At 35.4% G+C, this 21046-nt stretch overlaps 3 protein-coding genes and 1 long non-coding RNA gene across 9 annotated transcripts in view; 2 read left to right on the top strand and 2 right to left on the bottom strand.

Moving 5' to 3' along the window:
• Nucleotides 1–3379, top strand: part of LOC111496228 (lariat debranching enzyme) — a 4829-nt gene extending 1450 nt beyond the window's left edge. The window contains exons 3-9 of one of the 4 annotated variants that reach the window (XM_023146598.1): nt 69–190; nt 699–892; nt 1624–1806; nt 1922–2040; nt 2151–2290; nt 2520–2636; nt 2944–3379. In XM_023146598.1, the coding sequence (XP_023002366.1) occupies nt 69–190; nt 699–892; nt 1624–1806; nt 1922–2040; nt 2151–2290; nt 2520–2636; nt 2944–3032 (964 nt within the window). In that variant the 3' untranslated portion in view covers nt 3033–3379. The remainder of the gene's footprint in view (nt 1–68; nt 191–698; nt 893–1623; nt 1807–1921; nt 2041–2150; nt 2291–2519; nt 2637–2943) is intronic. The other 3 variants (XM_023146599.1, XM_023146600.1, XM_023146601.1) reach the window with 3 other exon arrangements.
• A 1330-nt stretch (nt 3380–4709) lies between these two features.
• LOC111496286 (protein ENHANCED DISEASE RESISTANCE 2-like) lies at nt 4710–5950 on the bottom strand. Its single transcript, XM_023146681.1, has one exon. The coding sequence runs from the start codon at nt 5852–5854 to the stop codon at nt 4952–4954; it is 903 nt and encodes a 300-aa protein (XP_023002449.1). The 5' UTR covers nt 5855–5950; the 3' UTR covers nt 4710–4951.
• Nucleotides 5951–11047: 5097 nt separating this feature from the next.
• On the bottom strand, nt 11048–12750 carry LOC111496378. The gene is made up of 3 exons (XR_002720437.1): nt 12529–12750; nt 11462–12438; nt 11048–11371 (listed from the first exon to the last, which is right to left on the bottom strand). It is a non-coding gene; the product is annotated as an uncharacterized LOC111496378 (long non-coding RNA).
• A 988-nt stretch (nt 12751–13738) lies between these two features.
• LOC111496151 (uncharacterized protein slr1919) lies at nt 13739–20842 on the top strand. Of its 3 annotated transcripts, none has more exons than XM_023146472.1 (15): nt 13739–14054; nt 14624–14738; nt 14858–15104; nt 15353–15394; nt 15610–15681; nt 15816–15951; nt 16103–16260; nt 16989–17073; nt 17279–17475; nt 17721–17882; nt 18570–18719; nt 18840–19100; nt 19324–19584; nt 19692–19941; nt 20650–20842. In XM_023146472.1, the coding sequence occupies exons 1-14, from the start codon at nt 13997–13999 to the stop codon at nt 19938–19940; spliced, it is 2193 nt and encodes a 730-aa protein (XP_023002240.1). In that variant the 5' UTR covers nt 13739–13996; the 3' UTR covers nt 19941; nt 20650–20842. The 3 variants fall into 3 exon arrangements, with proteins under 3 accessions (XP_023002240.1, XP_023002242.1, XP_023002243.1); XM_023146474.1 differs by lacking the exon at nt 20650–20842 and having other exon boundaries at nt 13739–13885; nt 13958–14054; nt 19692–20053; XM_023146475.1 differs by lacking the exon at nt 20650–20842 and having other exon boundaries at nt 17282–17475; nt 19692–20053.
• The last annotated feature ends 204 nt before the right edge of the window (nt 20843–21046 follow it).

The raw sequence follows: 21046 nt of genomic DNA on the forward strand, positions 1-21046 counted from the left end.
TTTTTTTTTTTTTTTTTTTTTTTCTCATTTCATTGTTGTTCTTTTGAGAATTTGTATTTTTATTTTAGGTACTATGGAGGTTGGGCTGCGCCAAATATCTACTTCTTGGGCGTTGCTGGTGTAGTAAAGTTTGGAAATATCCGTATTGGTGGGCTGTCTGGGATTTATAATGCACGCCATTATCGTCTAGGTGGGTGAATAACTTTCTGGCCGATGTTTATGTAGACGCAAAATGGTGAAAGGTAGTTATCTTGATTGATTAGAATACAGTCGAGGTTTTGTATTGTTTGGTTCTTCATGTGCTGCGTTCGTCATGGAATCTGGTAAACATTAATAGCCCCGAGTGAGAATGGCTTTCAGATTGAGTAGCTGCAAGTTTGTTCTGGATTGGGGTTTTTTTTATTCTGGAGTGCTTTTAAGGGGACTACACATTTTATGATCTTTTGAGGAGGTGTTTTATTGATAAAGCTTTTCTAAGGGATATATTGGTGGGTAGTGTACTAGCTCCTCATTAAATCATAACTCTTAAGAATATAGGAAGTCCTTCCTACTGGGAGCATGTTAAGCATATTGAAAAAAGTTGACATTTCGAATGTACGGTGCACTTTTCTCTCTATATGTTGCCTGTTATCTTAACTGCATTATGCAATAACTGATAAACTACATGCAACATGATCTTCTTCACATGTAATGAGCAGGTCACTACGAGAGGCCTCCATACAATGAGGATACTATAAGATCTGTTTACCATGTTCGTGAATACGATGTTCAGAAGCTTATGCAAGTTGAGGAACCCATTGACATTTTTCTTTCCCATGATTGGCCTGTTGGCATCACTGATTATGGAAACTGGAAGCAGCTTGTTAAGTTCAAACCATTTTTTGAGAAGGAGGTAGCTAAAAATATTTTGATTCGACCTGCTTACATAACCACTTACAAAAGAGCATGCATAGTAATTCTCTACATAATCTGAACTGCTTTACGTTGATGTAAGTTCTTTGATTGTTGCTTGGGTGTAAGATTAATATTCATTTTGCCGGTGTCCGCCTCTGACGTAAATTTCTAATGTTGTCATTGTCAGATGAATTTTGTACGTAGTTGATGTGAATAGTATCAGATCTGCTACATCTATCCATCACTCTTAATTCACATTAACCTGATCTTAGTAACTTGATAGCATAGGGTTAAAGTGAATGTTAGAAGATGATTGTATAGAGTACTATTAAATTCCATAAAAATCCTTTCAAAATTGCAAAGTTGACAAGACCTTCATTATAACAGCTAGATTTTCTTGTAAAGTCAGAAACAATGGATCTGGACCCCGAAAGCCAGTATAGATTATACTTCCTGCATCGTCAACTTTAAGTTATGAAGAAGGCATTAGTAAAGTGAACATATAGTTGTCAGAGAACCGAGAAATTAGACTTCTATTGCTGAACGTATTGAAGGATCCGACATATTAACTATAGAATGGTCCCTGGTGGAATTTAGACAGATTCCAGATAAAATATTTCAAATTCTCTGATAGGTTTATTTGCTGATTTTGTCCTTACCAGTAAACTTTTCCTGATTGTGCACTATTAAGGTTAATGATAACTTATGGAGTTGAATTTTAAATGCCAGATTCAGGAAAGACGTCTTGGGAGTAAGGCTGCAGCTGAGTTGCTGGAAAAGTTGAAACCACCTTACTGGTTTTCAGCTCACTTGCACTGTAAGTTTGCGGCTCTCGTTCAACATGGTGAAGGTGGCCCTTTGACAAAATTTCTTGCGCTTGATAAGTGTCTTCCTAAACGCAAATTTTTACAGGTACTTCGTTTTTTTTTTTGAGTTTCTTATTAGTAAATAGTAATAATCCATGTGGTCCTTTTTTCGATCTTCGTTAGACGCTGGTAATTTTAAAGCTTTAACTGTGGTATTTTAGGTTATTGAGCTTGAAGCAGAGCCTGGACCTTATGAGATTCATTACGACGAAGAATGGTTAGCAATAACACGAAGGTTCCATGAAATTTTCCCATCCACAGCCAAAAATGCAAACTATGGGTGCGTATGTTTTATGAGAACTTTTGGTGACGGTTTGATTGGACCGAACTTTCTTTCTCATTTGTAGCCATTGGTAGTCTGAGTTGTAACCCTCCATTTATTAATTTCAGGAATTTAAGGCTTCAAATGCAAGATTGTCGACAATGGGTCCAAAGCAGATTAAAAGAAAGAGGAGCTAAACCTTTTGAATTTGTTATGACTGTTCCTTGTTATGATCCGTCTAGATCTGTCTCCAACAGTCCACTTGCTGGTAATTCAAATAATATTTTCATTTGGGTTATTATATCTAAGTAAAAAAAAAAAAAATGGATATCTATCACCCCTTGCATAGTTGTGGATAGTTGTTGGCGATTATATTTGGATGATATGTCGGTTTCCCGCCAAGTATAAGTTGTTGCCGAATGATGCATAGCTAATGAACTTGGATCTTTTGTGTTCTATGTCTTGTTCACTCTGTTGAATTGCTTGTGGTATCACAGGGTGTAACAGAAATCCTCAGACTGAATCTTTGCTGAAGTTTCTTGAACTCCCTTATCTTCTCGATGACATATCAGAATCTGGACCATCAGGTTCATCTATTCCTTTCTCAGATAGTGGTAAACTATTTATCTTATGCTCTGGATTATTTCCTGCTCAAGAACTTCTTAGAATAAGTCGTTCCGTTAATGATGAACTGAAACATCGTAGGTCCATCTAACCTTGGGTCGAATTGATTGAAACTAAGTACTCTCAAATTTAATTTTACTGGGACACTATTTTTTGTTAGACTTCTCTAAGGTCTTAGTAGTTAGTACTCGCACAGAATCTGGTGTATTGTATTGGTGCACGTGTCGTAGATTTACATTTTCTGAATAGCCGATTATTCAAAGCCTCGTAATTTTACGTTCTCTGTAATATTTACAGATTTAGGTTCGTTCGTCAACAGTGAAGACATTCAAATTGATGACATAGATGATGGGGATGAAGAAAGTGCAGAACCTGAAGATGCATAAACCCCTTCATTTTGGCAATGGCCACCAAGATCCTCCACAGTGAATGAAGGTTGACCACTTGAGCTTTATGCTATACTTGTATTGGAATGGGCATATTCCAATGTTCATGTGAATGGATTGATCCTTCCATTACAAGACTCTTCTTGGAACACTTTTTATTGGCTCAGAGAGAGAGAGAGAGATTGTAAAGTGACTTTTTAAAGGGTCATGCATTCTAGAGAAATTCCACTGTCAATAATTTATGCTCTTTTGCTTTAAAAATTCCCCTCAAAATTAATTGTATCTGCTAAGCTTGTGATCTTCATTGATTTATCCTTAGAACTTGATCTTGACTGGATTATCACAAATGGGGTTGAGCAAAGATGCAGTGAAGTCCTTTCTGCATATGGGGACCGTTTCGTTTTTTTGTAGGTTGGTCCGATCTATTTCTCTTTCCTTGTGCTTATTTTGCCGTAGGAGGTTGGTTTACAGCTACAACCTTTGTAACTTCATGGTATACCCGTGTATTGGCAAGTTCCTATCCTTCAATTGAGACAGAACAGATTCATGTCTTGGGCTATCGGGGTGTCTAGAAAAAGCCAAAACCTTGATGATAGAAGAAAGGTCATTCGCACGTTATTGAAATCCCACATTAGCTAATTTAGGGAATGATCATAAGTTTATAAGTAATAAATCTTCATTGGTATGAGGTCTTTTGGAGAAGCTCACGAGAGCTTATACTCAAAGTGGATAATATCATATTATTGTGGAGAGTCGTGATGCTTAACACATGTGACAACTTGTGAGGCTGTGGCCGGACAAGCGTTTTTCGGGAGCAGGGAAGAACGAACGCATAGCTTATAATGTGGTTTCAATTTTCAAACACAACAAAAGCTTTGTTATTTGGTGCCATGGAGGTTGCTGTGAAAAGGGCAAGTGTAAGTTGGTTGGTTCAACTTGAATTTTGGTCGAAATTGTCTGTCTGCTTTGAAATATTGAGCCAATTGGGTCAGTTTGTTTGAGAAATTCATCTTTCCAATCAAGATTTCAAAGCAGCCTAGAAAATTGAAAATGTGCATAATGTTAATAATCAGAACTACATTATTGTAATCTCTGTTTCACTATCTCTAATATTCATGTTTCTTTGTGAACTGTGAGAGATCAACTTCTAATAAAATAAAACATGAAAAGAATAATTTCATATCTATTTGGTTACACAGGTCTGGTCTTGAAGTTGCCATTTTAAAGATAAAACAATCTTGTCAATTTATGCATAGTTGGAGATAGAATATATATCTCGATCTAGAAATTAGAAGTTCCTCGAAGAGAAGGAAAATCCAGAACATCATTATAATATCAAATCATTCCCAAACAAAAAATCGAGATGAAATTAAACAGCCAGAAAATTTCCCAAGAAAATTCTTTATTGAATAGTAAAATTACAGGTGAGTGTGTGTAATTGGCCGTATCGTGGTAGGCCCAGAACATAATGTTCCACTCAACAACCCCATTCTAGAAACAGCCAGCCGACGAGAAACCGCCGCTGTCGCCGTCGCCGACGCCGTCCCCACCACCATTGACGACACCCAATTTCTTAGTTAACAGCTCATTTGTAATTAACATAGATTCATATTTCAACATCAGATGAAAGTAATTCCACCGCCCATCTATAGTAGGATTATAGTCGAGTAGACTCAATTATGGACTAAAACCCTGTGCAGTGCGATCTTTGAAAGAAAAATAATTCCGACTCAATTTCATGGGAATTTCAATTAGGAAATAATCTCGAGCATTTTCTTATCTGTCTACCGATTATTATCTACAATCAGGAATTCCGAGAATCGCTTCTAATCCAACTATGAACTATCATTTTGAGGCAGAAAGAAAAATTGCTCTATGAACTGAAAAAACTCAGAGATTTTACCGCTTATCGAATCGAATCAGTTATCGTCGTCGCCAGGTTTGTGATGATTCACCTTCGCACATGATAATCCACGCGCCACCGTCGGCGCGTCCACTACAGTTGCCGATGACATCTCCATCTGGCAAATCCGGACGGCGCCGAACAGCCTCTCCGGCAACTCCTCCTCCGTCTGTCCCTCCACCAGAAATCCCATATCTACTGTTACGTTGGTGACGTATCGAAGCGCGAGATGCAAAATCGCATTGGCTATGGTCGAACTCCCCATATCTACGTCAATCTCCAAATAGTTAGGTCCTCTGTGGTAATTGCACGTCAATGCCTTTCCTAACAAACACGCACTGTAATTTCCTACCGCTTTCTTGACGATCCACGGTCCTTTCACGATCCGATTCACCAATTTCAACCGTTGATTTCTGAACGAATCATCGCCATTGATAAATCGGTGAAGAATCGAGCCAGCAGGAATCGGATCCTCAGTAGCAAAGTAGAACACGGCACTGTAATGATCCTTCCCAGGGACTTGAAGGTTAACAGCAATAATGAAGCTCTTCAACGACTTATCTAAGCCTTGCGCTCTCTTCAACGCCTGAGCAACGCGATTGTCAGGACGACCGAGGACGTTGTCGAGCTTTGAACTCGATTTCAGCCAATCAACACCGGCAGGAGAAAGCAGATAATCACCAGACGGAGATTTCTGCCGTTTCGTTAAGTAGTTCTTAGAACGGAGAAAGAACAAATCGCCAGGCGGCGAGGCCCAGCCATTTATCCCGGTGTGAAGATCGACAGGGCGTAAGGATCCGCCGTTGATCGTCTCGGAAATCCAATCGACCGTAGTCGTGGATTCGCCGTGTTCCGAGCACCTTCCGCCAGGTTCTCCGATTAAGCTCCGGTGATTTTGGTTTTGCTTTGTGGGGCACATGGCTTCCACCAGACTTCTCTTCTCTTTCTTCTGCTAAATATTTTCTCTCTCTAAACTGACTGCTTCTTCTTCCTCCTTTTATCTCTGGAAGTGAGGACCGGAAGTAAAAGTTTATCAACCAACTACGGCTAATCTAAGCCCCTTCTTTTTCACTTAATTACGTGATTGCCATTGATGGCTCCACTCTTTTTTTTTTTTTTTTTTCTTTTTCATTTTCATTATTATTTATTCGACGTGTTGAGTATTATTTTATTTGTCGTCATCATCCCAATTAAATATCTTTATTTATCATTATCGTTTTATTCTAATGGAATTTATTTATTTTTTAAAATTAAAAAAAACCCGATTTCTATCCGGAATCGCTAGTAATCGTTAGTCAGCTATACGACCACAATTTTCAAAATCAATCAAAATATATATATATATACACGATCATTTTATATAAGGCAAGAAAATATTATTTTAATACAACAACTATAAAATATGAGAATTTGAACCTCGAACAAACTATTATGGTAGGAGGGAACAAAGTCGAGCTAGCCTACCTAACCTAAAGATACCATAATTTTGGCATATTTCTTTAATTTCAAGGATGGAAAGATATTAATTTTCATACGTAGGTATCAAAGTAAAATATTAACTAAAAGGAACGGCCAATTTGTTCGTAATGAATAAGATGTCTATTTATGAACTCGACATGAATAAGATGAAAAAATGCTCATTTAAACGAAGAACGAGGGAGTAAGTGAGAAGATATTTCTTTCCATTAGCTGAACAGAAGTAAAGATGAGAATTATCTTCTCCGTCCCCGTCCCAAATCTTTGGCTTACCCTACATAGACATTAAACATCATATTCAAGTTCTTAGAAATTATCTTGTGAGATCTCACATCGGTTAGGGAGCGAACGAAACATTTATTATAAGGGTGTAGAAATCTCCCATTATTAACCGACATCATCTAAAACGTTACATTATGCAAACATTATATTTTTACTTATAAAATATTATTAAATTTATTATGATATTTTAATTGTTGTAACAGAAATTATAAGAAGCGGGGATAAAAAAATTCTTCCTCGTACCCACATCACCTCGTAAACGTTTCTCGAGTAAATACACATTTATTTATAATTTAAAAGACTTAATTTATAGTACATTGACATGTTTCCTTAAAATGAGTGCATGAAAAATTAATATTTATGATGGTTTGTCTAATTAATAAATAAATAAATAAATAAAATTGGGGATTAATAAAATGTAAATATTGAACTATAACCAGTTGACTTAACCAAATAAAAATCGGATGACATAATCGTGTGAAAGGACGAAAATGCCCACTTTATGAGTTGGTGCGGGCCCCACTTCATATTTATTGTTTTTATTTTTTTTTTAATTGTTTCTAGAAAAAAAGGCATACGCGATGGATGGCATTGGTTGTAAATTCGATAAATTGATGGGGGTATATTCGGAAGTTGAGCCGATAATTTTGACGGACGACCGACCTCGACATTAACGACGGTGATAGAGACACGTGGGAGGGAAAAATAAAAAAAAGTTTAATTTCTACGCTTAAAATATATATATTTATAAATAAATCATCAAACTGTTATCATTTTTGGCATGATGCAATTTAAAACTGTCAGGGCAGTGTTATTTATGGAAAATATTTTTATATTAATATTTTGAAAAATATATTATGGTATCTATACTTTATTTTTACTCCTCTTTAATATTTGTTTTTTTCTAAATTTATTTTTTAATATCAATAAATGATCATAGCGGTATGATTACACGAGTGACCTAAGACCACATTCAAATAAGAGAAGTCCTGATAATAAGATAACTAAGTAAGATTAAAAAATTGAAAGCTACTGCACATACCAACAAGGTACACTTCCTTTTCGGTAGCTCAATTAAACATGTTTTACTCCGTAATCTTTAGTCAATTTTTTTATTAAAAAAAAGTGAATAATAAAACATAAAATTGGCCATTTTACCATTTATGGGATATGTTGTTAATAAATTCATTTATCATGGTCAAACATTGAGAATAGCAAAAGGCATGCATTTTTTATTTTTCATTGTCAAACACAAAATAATAATAATTATATATAAAACACAATTTCTCTTTTATTAAGATTAAAAAAAAATGTTTATTAAGCATATGGGGGAATGGTTTGACTTGTTACATTGAATTTTGTAGCTCAAAATTGAAAATGGAGCTTATATTTAATATTCTGTTCGATTTGGTTCTACCAAACTTGTATCTTAAGCTCGAGGGCAAATCGGGTTGGGAATGAGTTACCTAATCCTAATCGTAACCCTAACCTAAATAATTGCAACTTACCCCTCAAGAGTTAATAAAAAAAATAAAAAATAAAAAAAATAAAAAAAAAAAAAACTAAACTTTTTAATTTTTTTTTTTTCATATAAGATTTAAACATAGCTTAATTGTCTTATTATTGTGGAGAATCGTATCTATCTAACATGGAATTGTCAATAGATTGGTAAATCCTCAAATGCCAAACAAAGGACTCCAAAAGAAAAAGAGTCGAGCCTCCTCGAAGGCAGTCAAAAAATGACTAAGACTCCAAAATGAGTTGAGCCTGTACTTTGTTCGAGGGGAGGTGTTAGATAATGAAAACTCCACATCATCAGCTAATTTAAGGAATGATCATAGATTCGATTTATAATCAAATAATATTATCTCCATTAGTTTCAGGCATTTTGAGGAATCCCAAAGCAAAATCATGAGAGATTATGCACAAAGTGAACAATATCATAACATTGTTAAAATTTAGACCCTAATATTCATCTACATCCATTGCAATACCGTCATGTTTGGAAGAGTTTCTAAAAGTAAAAACTATCCATACAAACCAACCTAAATCATTAAAAAAAAAAAAAAAAAAAAAAAAAAAAAAAAAAAAAAAAAAAAAAAAAAAAAAAAAAAAAAAAAAAAAAAAAAAANAAAAAAAAAAAAAAAAAAAAAAAAAAAAAAAAAAAAAAAAAAAGAAAAAAACTAAATGACAAAATTGATGCGTACTAAACTAAATTTCATAGATATTTAGAAATTAATGATATTTTTTTTATTCCAACACACATTATTATTGTTTGTTTTTTCCCTTGATAAAGTTGATCAGAGTCAAAGGCGCAACTTTTCCTGATCTTCCAGGGGAAGCCAGGCTTTCATTCAGACAAAAGTCGAGGACAGAATGAAGAAAAAAGTAACCAAATTGTATGGAATAGTATGTTTCAAAACCTACTTTTTAACCCATTTTCCTTTCTATTTGGTTTCATAGTATTTCTTTGTAAATAAAAAATAATAATTTAACCTAACCCGTAAAGATATTATATCTTCAATTAAGAGGTTAGAAGTTTAAGTCTCAACCCACATTTAAAATGAACGGGTTCAAACTTTTGAACTCTTTGTCCACGGAATATATCAATACCTGGTAATGAGAGATTCTATTGACATTCTAGTTTGATCATTACCAGGTATTGACAATAGAGAATTGTAAAAGCCTCGACTTAATACTTCTTTAGATTCAATCGGTTTTGCTTACGATTAAACCTCCGAACCCGGCCGAGTCGAACTGATTACACATTGATATAAATATGTGATGAAACTAATATCAATCTATCTTTAGAGTTGATACTACGAGGAAGCAACCAGCCCCGGGTGAAATCCTCCCATTTTCTCAGAATTAGATTGGTAAAATCAAACGAGTAAAGAAAACACAAGAGCAGCAGAAAGTTTCCTCTGTTTTCAAAAAGAAACTAGCATATGGTTTCCTCATACTACAGGAATAAAACTTCTTCTGAAACACTCAGGATTTCATAGCTAAAGAAAAAGAAATTTACCGCAGTAATGTACTAATACGTTCGTCCTTCGACATGGTAAATGCCAATGGTGAAAAAAACATCTATTGAGGTCATAAGTCCTGGGATCTGCCTTATCTGGAAAAGCAGGATTACAACAGAAAATTGCGAAATGAGTAAGTGATTATACAGATAGCTTGGACAAACACAATTATGCCACAGCATTGCAAAAAGTAGAGCTATATTAGATTTTGCTTGAACAGACTGCTAGAATCCCTTTGAAAGAAAGAACCTAATCCACAATTCGATAGAGCGAATTTCTTAACACATATTGCTTCTACTGATGCAAATAAAAAGTGAGAAAATTAGCACAAAATGTTAAATAACGTCATATGTAAATACAGTTCTTCTAGCAGTTAGAGATGAACTTTATATATAATGGAGAAAGCAATATGCTTTTTGCTACCATACAGAGAGTCTCATTTACAACAAGAGAACAAAAGACAGCAGCTAGCTGAAGGGATGATATTCTTTTGCTATTCAACAGAAAACAAGAGGACAGGAAGCAAATTACATATTTTCCATGATGATTATGTCATTGAATTCATTGCTGGACATGAACTAAATCAATTTGATGATTAAATAACAACAAAAAAGAAGATTTACTAACTAATCACTACAAATATATGTTTAAGCATTTGATGAGTTTGTTTGAGATGGCTCATTCATTATCAAGAGAAAAAGAGCTGGAAAACAATAACATATCCAAAACCAAAACCCTACCAAAGCGAAAAGAAGATGACAAAATGGGAATCATGACAGCCAAGATGAGTACCCATATGAAGGAACACACCATGGCTGACGTTAGGTGTGTGTAAATGCCTTCCTCCAAAAACAAAATTGCACATATACATATATAGACGTACACACATATTTATAACATCCATGAGTGTTTGGATCGGCTTGCACACGCCCCTGTTACAACCATTTGATCCTAAGATAATAAATATTATTTTAAGTTCGTGATCACCTTGACTTAAACTCATTTTCTCTATGCTCTTTATTAATTACACGACTCTTATTGACCACTAAGTCAATCCAAGATGGTTTGAATCCCAACAATAATTTGGGCCGAAAGGTATGGAGGACAAGATCTATCAATTATACTCGTGAATATAAAGCTCTAATATTCACTTAACAGATATATCAAAAATAATAACACTATCGTTTTTACCTGGGATACTACATATGTAAATCTAAGACTCATAATTATATTCACTTAACAGATATATCAAAGATAATAACGCTGACGTTTTTACCTGGGATACTACATATGTAAATCTAATTATATTCACTTAACAGATATATCAAAGATAATAACACTGACGTTTTTACCTGGGATACTACATATGTAAATCTAAGACTCATATATCTTAAGGAAATATCAAACCTATAATAAATCAAATTCAAATTACTATTCCATCAAGCCTCAATTGGTGTTGGTCTGAAAATTAACCATAGCAAATTTTTTAGGCTTCATGCAAATGAGATTATTTTGTAAGAACTTTCTATTTATATTTAGTATTAAGAAGGAACTCCAAATCTACCTCTTTCATAGAGTATCTTGAATAATCACTTTCTTCATTACTAGATTTTTTGCTGAAAACATAATTTCATTCATTCAGTGCACCACTACTTAAACTAATATTTGTTAAATAATGTCACAAAAGACTCATTTGATTGACACCGTAAGTGATCTTGATCCAGAACAACTCAAAATCTAACAAAACAGCATATTGATCTGTTGATCTGAAATTTACATTGAGAACTCTTGACTAATAGAACTCAGATAGACTCTGCCGACTATACAAAAGTAGTTAACCACTTGTTTTGAGTTCAACAATAACTGGGGCAAAGAATTCGAACCTCTGATTTCTTTGGTTGATGACTCCTACTTCATGTCAATTGAGTTGAGCTAAGCTTGGTTAGGAAAAAGTAGCACTAATTCAGGTAAAATTTGACTAGCTACAAAAGTTTGTCACTATTAACGAACTGTGGTAGGAGACAAGTTAATGGATCTCTTAGTCCACAAGAAGCTGCTGCAACTCATTCTCCGTGGCACAAGGAAGCTACTCTTAGTGAGAAATTGAGCAAGATATTTGTTCCCAAATGTTTTTTTCTTTTTCTTAAAGAAATTCAATAGAAAAATTGTAGATTTTAAATCTCGTAAAACAGACTCTTCAACAATACATTTCAGAATAAAGTGTATTCAACAATGGATTTCAGAATAAAATGCTTTCACTCACTTCTTGACCTGGTGATTCTTCACCTATCATAATGGAAACATGCTTTCAATCGTCAACTTAAGACCTACATTAACTAAATGAGTTTGGATAAGTCCTATAAAAGCCATGTTTGTTCATATAATTCGTATAAATCAGCTTTTCAAAACGAAAACCAAACAAGATCCTTCAAATTTCAATAATTGAATAACCATACAAATCAAATCAAAATTGATTTGTAAAAAACATTTCCACATTCTTATGATACCAAACAAAGATTCTGAGAGTACACACCGACAGATACTTACAGAGAAACATTGTTATGTGGCTCTTTTTGGCCGCCTCCACAACATCAGTCACACAACAATTAACAAATTAGGGTTTCCCTTAAGTTTCTTTCAGGAACGAATCATACAGTAATCAGTGAGTCTTCGTCCTGGGAGGTTGTTTTTGAGTCGCTAACCTATAAATCCAATACACCTACAAATATTGCAAGGAAGTGAGAAAACACGAGACTTGAGTTTGAACACAATTTCAAGATCGAAGAGATCGGAGTCAGGGAATTAATACCAAAGCGAAGACGTGAGCTGCTATGAGAAGAACAATAACTAAGGGTATCGCTTCGAGGAACCAGGGCCCTATCGATGACCGTTGCTCGTTCGCCATTTTCGCCGGAGAAAGATCGGTGAGGAGTCCGAAGGAATGAACAATATAAAACCGAAATCGAGGATTTTACAAACTTACCTCCGTCGAACTTGCGCGCAGAGCGCTTAAATATCCTTTCCCTTTGAATATTTTGATCTTTAAAATGTTTATTTTAGTTTCATTATGTTCATTTTAATTCTTATATTTTAAAAAATACTTTTGGATATTCCGAAGTCCATGACTTCAACATGGGAGTCACGCTTGTTCTAAGCTCCTTTTACTTGCTTTCGATCATTTTCTAAATTAGCTGATGTGGAACTTTCATCATCAACACCTCCCCTCGAACAAAGTTCTAAACTCCTTCTACTTGCTTTCGATCATTCCCTAAATTAGCCGACGTGAGACTTTTATCATCTAACACCTCCCCTCGAATAAAGTACACCTCCCCTTAATCGAGACTCGACTTCTTTTTCTTTTGGAGTCCTGTGTTCGACATCTGAGAATTTACCAATCTATTGACACGACTAAGTTTATGGCATGACTCTGATACTATGTTAGACGAATACGATTCTCCACAATGGTATGATTGTTCACTTTGAGCATAAGCTCTCATGAATTTACTTATAAACTCATGATCATTCTCTCAATTAGATGGGGACGTATCATCCAAAAGTGACTAATAGTTATTGTGGTTACTTACTTGTTTTCAGCCTATAACGCTGACTCTTACAAATTGTTTTCAACACATTTTCTCTCTCTCGTTTTCTAAATACACTTGATCATAAACATGAATCGAATCTCGATCATACGTCTGAATTGTCCTCGAATTACGATTTTTACACAGCTGATTTGCTCGCCATGATATAACAAGTGTTGCACAATCGTTGAACCCCGAAAAACTCGACCATATGACCGAATTATCCTCATATTACGATTTTCACGACTTATTCACCTTGTTAGAATAAGTGGTGCACAATTGTCGAACCTCAAAGCTCGACAATCCGCTCGAATTGTTTTCGACACCATGTTAGCACACAATTGCTAAACCCTGAAGCTCGACCATACATCTGAATTATCTTCGAATTAGGATTTTTACACGATTGACTGTTATTATTTTATTAGATAGCAATTTCTTCGAAGAGGGTGAAATCCAAAAACCAGCGGCAGGTATTTGGTGTTTGCAGGAGGGCGCCAAGTAGACCCAAAACGTGGCGTCTTCTCGTTTCCTCAGGCACACCACCCAGCCCCTTTCACTTCCTTCTTCGCCCACAACTCTCTGCAGGTTTTTCTTTCAGATTCCTTCATTCTTTCGAGCAATTGGTGGAACAAGATGCATATCTGATGGATTCTCCAGTTTCTTCTTGCATTTCTTGTTCTTTATAGTCATTAGCCGATGAGGAATGTCGTCGCGCGCCTCAACCGCCACCGCTTGGCCACTCCGGCCTATCGAAGTACTTTCTTGTTTATCTTCACCACTTTTACTTGCATTTTGTGATTCTTTTTGTTGCTGCGATGTCTGCCTGGTGAGTGATTTTTAGATGTATGGAAGTGAGAAATCACTAGAAAACTCTACTGGAGAACATTATTGGTTATCGATGACATTCGGATCTTTCTTCGTTTCTTTTCCTTCTACTGTTAATCGCGTTATAATTATCTTTATCGGCAGTTGATACTTTTCTTGATTTGATTGTATTCCATTGGTTTACTTTAATTTGATTTTCGGCAACATTTTGTCCTCCAACTTGTACCTATCTGGTAAAGAACAACTTAGCTAATTGAGGATAAATTTCGACGAGCTCAAATATTCTTGAACTATAGTACTACCGTCTTCACACCACCACCAAACGAGCAAAATCCGTACATTATGATGCGTGAGATGTGAATTAGGACCTGGTATCAAAATTGTTCGCATTCGATCCTTGAATCAATCACTGAAATGAAAATAGGGGACCAAGCTGCATGCTAGGATATAACTATTTTACACTTCAATTACAATTTATAAATTCTGCTTCCTTTGCAGATGTATGCCCTGACAATGATTTTGGAAAAAGCATATCATTGGGGTATTTGCAGGACATTTATGCTCCGAGGAGACGAAATGTTTCTCTGTTGATAAACTTATTTCATCAAAACTCGTGAGTGGACCGGATTATTTTCAGTTTTTGAAGGGATTGATTTCAGTTTTTACCACGTTTTATTTTTGCTTAACATTTCTCTGTTTGCAATAGGCATTTACTTAGATATTGTGATGCAGATTTTCTACAGGCTATTCAAGTGTACATGGTGAAAGGCCATCTGCAGAGTATGCGAAGTTGAGGAAGCAATTGCTGGAAAAGGAATTTGGGCATGCACTTGGAACTTACAGATCCAAAAGACTCTCCTCCATCTATCATTTTGGTCCATTTTTGGCCTTCTATAGAGCAGCAATTATTTCATTCCATGTGTTCAACCTAACCATATGGCAGTTCTTTGTTCGTGACTTAAAAAAACGAGCTATTAAGGTATTATCTTACACATTTATTCAAAGGTTTTCATCTGTGAATTATCTTTTAGTGCATAGATAAAATGTGGTGAATGAAGCTTCGTTGGTCTAAATATTATGCGTACCATTCCCTCAATATTGTTTGTATTTAAAAAATGTGTATGTTTTTGTTCCATTTGCTTTTTTGTTAATTATCGCAAAGAAAGAAAGCATTATAGAGCATGATTTCAATGATTTAACTTAAGTTTTATATTTTGTTTCCTGCAGTTTCGAGAAACTCTAATTAGATTGGGGCCTTTCTATGTCAAGGCAAGCCCTCTCTCTCTCTCTCTTTTTTTTTTTTTGTGTGTGTGTGTGTAAATTTTTAAATGTCCGTCCAACCTCAAACTTCTGGAATTGTGCATTTTCTTTAATCTGCTTCAAAGCATCAGTAACTATGTGAAATGAGGCCGCAAAAGGTTTTATCAATGTTTATCTGTTGCTTTTATTAATAATATAATAACTTAATGTTGCTTGAATTACAGCTTGGTCAGGCTTTGAGCACGAGACCAGATATATTGCCAACAGTTTATTGCCAAGAACTTGCAAGGTTACAGGTATGCAAGCTTTTCTTAATTCTCAATTTGATGTGGCCGGCCAGATACTATATGCATTATAAATAATCTTTAGCGATGATTTTCTTCCCAACTACTTCAAACAATTCTGATAGTTTGAACTTTCTTTTTTCAAGGATGAAATACCTCCATTTCCGACTCATAAAGCAATCAAATCTATTGAGAACCAGTTGGGATGTCCTGTTTCACAAATTTTTGCCGATATTAGCTCAGAGCCCATTGCAGCTGCATCCTTAGGGCAGGTTTATAAGGGTAAGTGGTATCCATTTTTTTTATCTTTTGTTTGAAAATTTTCAAACCATTTCTTCACATTCATCTGCGAAATGGATTTTCAAATATTGATGTTAAAGTTTTGATGTAAGCTAAAGTTAAATAACCATTTTTTCTGCTTCAAGTCTTGCAGCTCACCTGCATTCTGGAGAGCTTGTAGCAGTCAAGGTACAAAGGCCTGGCATGTCTCTTTCATTGACTCTTGATGCCTTGTTGTTCCAGATGATTGGTGGTCAACTAAAACGATTTGCAAAGGCTCGAAAAGATTTATTAGTAGCTGTTAATGAAATGGTGAGCGTTTGCTTTTTTTTTTTTAAAAAAAAAGAAACTGATTTTCTTTTCCATTTGTGGCCTATAGAGAACTGAAAATTGTGAAATGGCCAAGTTAAACATGTCTAGTTTATTATTTTCTTTTCCATTTTCCGACACGGCGGGGATACGCTGAGACATGGCTAGGAACTCACAAAGACATGGCTAAGACACATGTTAAGGTTTTCCAAGTTTTATGTCTTTAAGGCCATTTAAAAGAAAATCCAATACCCAAAATTAAAGCCAACCCACTACGCATATAAACCTCAAAAGCCAACCCAGTAGCTCATTTAAAAGGGATTTCCTTTCCCCGTTCTGTGGATACCTTAGTTCTGAATATTGTCTGATAATTATGCTTAATCATACATTTTAATTTTATGGTATTGGGAGTTTGACAACATTTTTCTTGATTCATGTTTGACATTGCCGGTCAAGATGCATTTTAAGATTTATATGCTTTGTTTTTTTGTTTTGGCCTATGAAACCCTCAAGCAATTGTCTCTAGGTTAACTATTCAGGTCTTCTTGCATGGTCTGTACTGCCCTTTACTTTATAATAACATAGAGAGGTGTTGAGTTCTCTAAAAGATTTGGGATGTGCTTCCCTTGTCTTCCCCTTGTGTGTGTCTCTCTCTTTATTTGTTTATTTATTAATTAGACTGTCAATTGCCTTGCTTGTTGTCACATTCAGAGCTTTCCTTAAATGAACAGGTCAGACACATGTTTGACGAAATCGATTATGTTCAAGAAGGGAAAAATGCTGAGCGTTTTTTTTCTCTCTATGGATGTCAACCATGTAAGTGCTAAGGTATTTTTATAATGTTCTGAGAATACTACTACCTCCATAGATTGAAGCCAATATCCAATAGGCACTCAATGTCCGACTAAAAAATTTCTCCTAGCTCTGGGAGCTTCTCAATTTTTGAGTGTCTTCTTTTGCCGAACCATTTGAAATCTGATAACTGACTAGCCTTTGTATGATTTTCTTGATAACAATTAAGTAGGCGATGGTGAGAAGAGGTCTGCAGTCAATGGCACTCTTAAATATAAGAAATCAAGCGGTGTTAAAGTCCCCAAAATATTTTGGGACTATACTAGGACGGCTGTGCTTACAATGGAATGGATTGATGGAATAAAGCTTACTGATGAAATTGGGTTGCAAAAGGCCCATTTGAATAGAAGGGAGCTCATTGACCTGGTATTATATAGAAATTGTTCTATTATTTCTTGTTACTCTTCCCAAGCTTTTTTGTCGTCTTTATTATTAATATAGGATGGGTTTTTTTTAGGGGGAAAAACACTTTTGTCCTTGACGGGCAGCTGTGTCCATTTTCTATTGCTCTGCGTGTATTGCTTGTACATAGTCCATTTCTTGAAGTAGGCTATTTATCATAAAATCAAACATGTCATATTTTATCAATATTCTTCTTTTGACCTCAATAGGGACTGTATTGCTCTTTGCGGCAATTGCTTGAGGTGGGGTTTTTTCATGCTGATCCACATCCAGGAAACCTTGTTGCTTCCGAGAATGGCTCTCTTGCATATTTTGATTTTGGGATGATGGGTGATATTCCTCGGCATTACCGTGTTGGACTGATTCAAGTGGTATGAAAATGTTATAACTAAAATAAATTGATAGCATCTAACCACTGGTTTTTTTCAAGAAGTATTTGGTAGAACGTTATGCAATTTTGACATGTCATGCACAATCTTCTGTTTATCTACCATGGCTTGACTAGATATATTACATGCAGGTTGAGATTTTTATCGTCTAGTTTTTTTTATAATCATTTAAGACATATGGTTCAGGTGGAAAAAATAATATTTCCTTGAATCAGGCCTCATGCACAACCCCCCCCCCCCCCAAAAAAAAAAAAAAAAAAAAAAAAAAAAAAAAAAAAAAAAAAAAAAAAANCCATTTCTTGCCCCCCCCCCAAAAAAAAAAAAAAAAAAAAAGAAAAGGAAGAATAAGAAAAGAGCGACCGCGAACATGTGAGAAAAAAAGGTTGAAAGACCGAGAGATACTAGCAGGATATTTCCGGGACTTGAATTTAATAATTCTCCTATTGCTTTAAACTTGTAACTCATTTTTACAAACTCAGAAGGTCTTTTCCATATTCTATAATCTACAAATATTGGTCCAAACATTCTGTATTGACATAATCTACAAATATTGGTTCAAACATTCAGTTTTCTCTTGTATCATTTTGACTGTTAGTTTCCAGCATTCATTTGCTATGTTATGTTGGTAGGAATATATCTGAGAGCCAGTTAAATATTATTTTCTTTCAGCTGGTGCACTTTGTTAACCGTGACTCGCTTGGGTTGGCCAATGATTTTCTTTCTTTGGGATTCATTCCTGAAGGCATTGATGTCCGATTAGTTTCTGATGCCCTAAACACATCATTTGGCGATGGAAAAAAACAGTCCCTGGATTTTCAGGTTCATTTCTTTAGTTTCTGAATTTTAATTTGCATTTACTGTCTAAAAAAAATCCTTACACATTGCCCACAATGTTGAAAGCTGAATGCTCTTATGAGTCCAAATTGACATGGATTTCAGGGCGTAATGAACCAGCTATACAGTGTGATGTATGAATTTAATTTTTCCCTCCCTCCGGACTATGCCTTGGTCATAAGAGCTCTAGGGTCACTGGAAGGCACTGCCAAAGTCCTGGATCCTGAATTCAAGGTCTTAGAAAGTGCATATCCTTTTGTCATTGGGAGGCTTTTGGAAGATCCAAACCCTGATATGAGAAAAATTTTAAGGGAACTCCTCATCCGAAATGATGGATCCATTAGGTGGAATCGGCTCGAGCGCTTGGTAAGTTTTTCCTCTTACCTCTATCATGTAGCAAGTACCTTGTCTTCGCGAAAGAAAGAATGTCTTATTAGCAATATCGCAAGGAGATGTACATAGCTTTAAATATTTGGCTGTATGCTCTGTTTGCATTATGCATATTTCGATTATATCTGAACTACGTCTAAGAAGTTTGTTGGGTATTCTTTTCCATATCTTAACCATTAAAATAAAAATCTTGTTACAGGTTGCAGCCATTTCTGAACAGGCTGCCAAGTCGAGTGAGGAATCCTCCAAGGATAGTTCTTCAAATCCTCTAGGATGGAAATCATTTGACATGGAAGCTGTTGTCTCAGCAACTGAGGATCTTTTTCTATTCATTCTCTCCAAGAAGGGTTCAAGGGTACGTGTTTTCCTTATTCGGGACATCATCGGAGCAGTTGACATCGTTCTGCAAGATGAAGTTTTAGGGTGCTCATCGGATAAGAAGTATCAAACAAGATCTGAGGTTTGTTCAACTCATCTTTACATAATTTCTTCAAATAATAGCTTTTCAAATAAGAGCATTCTTGAAGTTTTTGGAGTGATGGCCAATGTGGTGTATTGTGTTTACAGGATGATGCTATGCTGGAAAGAGTTGTTCACGGGTTTCAGTGTCTCCGTGATGCAATAAAGTTAGCACCACGAGTGTGGACGGCTATGCTTTTTCGCATGGCATTAAAGCGGGAGGTTCACAGCTTCTCTCTGGACGTCATTTCAAGCATTATGATGCATATTGGAAAAAAATCCCCTGACCGTCTTTGGATCCGTATTTCAAGATTCCTTCATGACTTAGAGAGAGACTACGGTTCTAACAAAGCATGAGGAAAGTAAACTACTTCTCTCTCTTTTAAACAATTATCTCTTTTATAGATCACGATTTTTTTTTTTTACATTTTTTAAAGAAATTAATGAGAATCAGCTAGTTTAGCTCTGAAGGATCATTGCAGAATCTGTAGTTTACATCTTACATAGGTTGGAGACTTCCTTTTATTTGAATTTTTGAGGAAAATTTTCAATTCATTAGATTTAATTAGTTGAACAATGAATCCTAAAATGTACAAAATATTTTTTTAGGCTTAGAATTTGTCCCTTGTTTAAAAATTATCCATATTTCTTTATATACAAATTCGTTATGTAGTGATTTTCTGAAACAGGTTTGATAATGATTAGGGTGATCTAAATAGCGAACCGACTTTTCTTTCCACATTTAAACTATTTTATGGAATGTTAAAAAAGCTATTATTGCTTTTCTTGAAATTAGAATGGTATTATTGATCTAGCATGCCCCACACCTTTTGGAGCCATACCCGGAACGTGTGTGCCCATGTGCGATACATTGTGCTCTGGTTTTTGTAGTGACATTGGGTCTCTCAGTCTCAACCATGCTGGCATTTGCCATATTTTTGGAGTAGTCCCATGAAAAGTGTGACAATAAATAGGGTTTGGTTTAATTTTGTGTTGGATTAGTTCACATGTCTTGATTGAACTGTTCGATTATGTTGATATTCTTCGTCTTTTTAAGCAACAGCAGATGGTGAAGTGAGTGGATAACCTTGGTAGACTTACAATATTTAGGACGACAAGATAGAACAAGAAGACAAAAACTACCAGATTAGAGAGAGAGAGAGAGAGAGAGAGAGAGAGAATGTACCATCCTTCCAGTGTAACTATTGACATGACATTTCATCTCCTTTATGAAAAAGTTGTAGCCAGTTATGCAATAATTGTAAGAGAAATTGACGAAGGCAACAATGAAAAGGGTGTCCGTATGCCTCCTCCAAATCAATCAGTCTTCTATGCAGCTCATCAGATGTTAAGGTGGATTCAAAATCCAAGTAGTCACGTTTGCTGCTCAAAGTTAATAGGTTGGTTGGAAAGGAGAGGAGAACAAAGTAAAGTTGGTTTGAAAGGGGAAGAACATAGTATTC

Source organism: Cucurbita maxima, unplaced genomic scaffold (assembly GCF_002738345.1).
Source record: "Cucurbita maxima cultivar Rimu unplaced genomic scaffold, Cmax_1.0 Cma_Scf00022, whole genome shotgun sequence".
In the NCBI taxonomy this organism is placed as follows: Eukaryota; Viridiplantae; Streptophyta; class Magnoliopsida; order Cucurbitales; family Cucurbitaceae; genus Cucurbita; species Cucurbita maxima.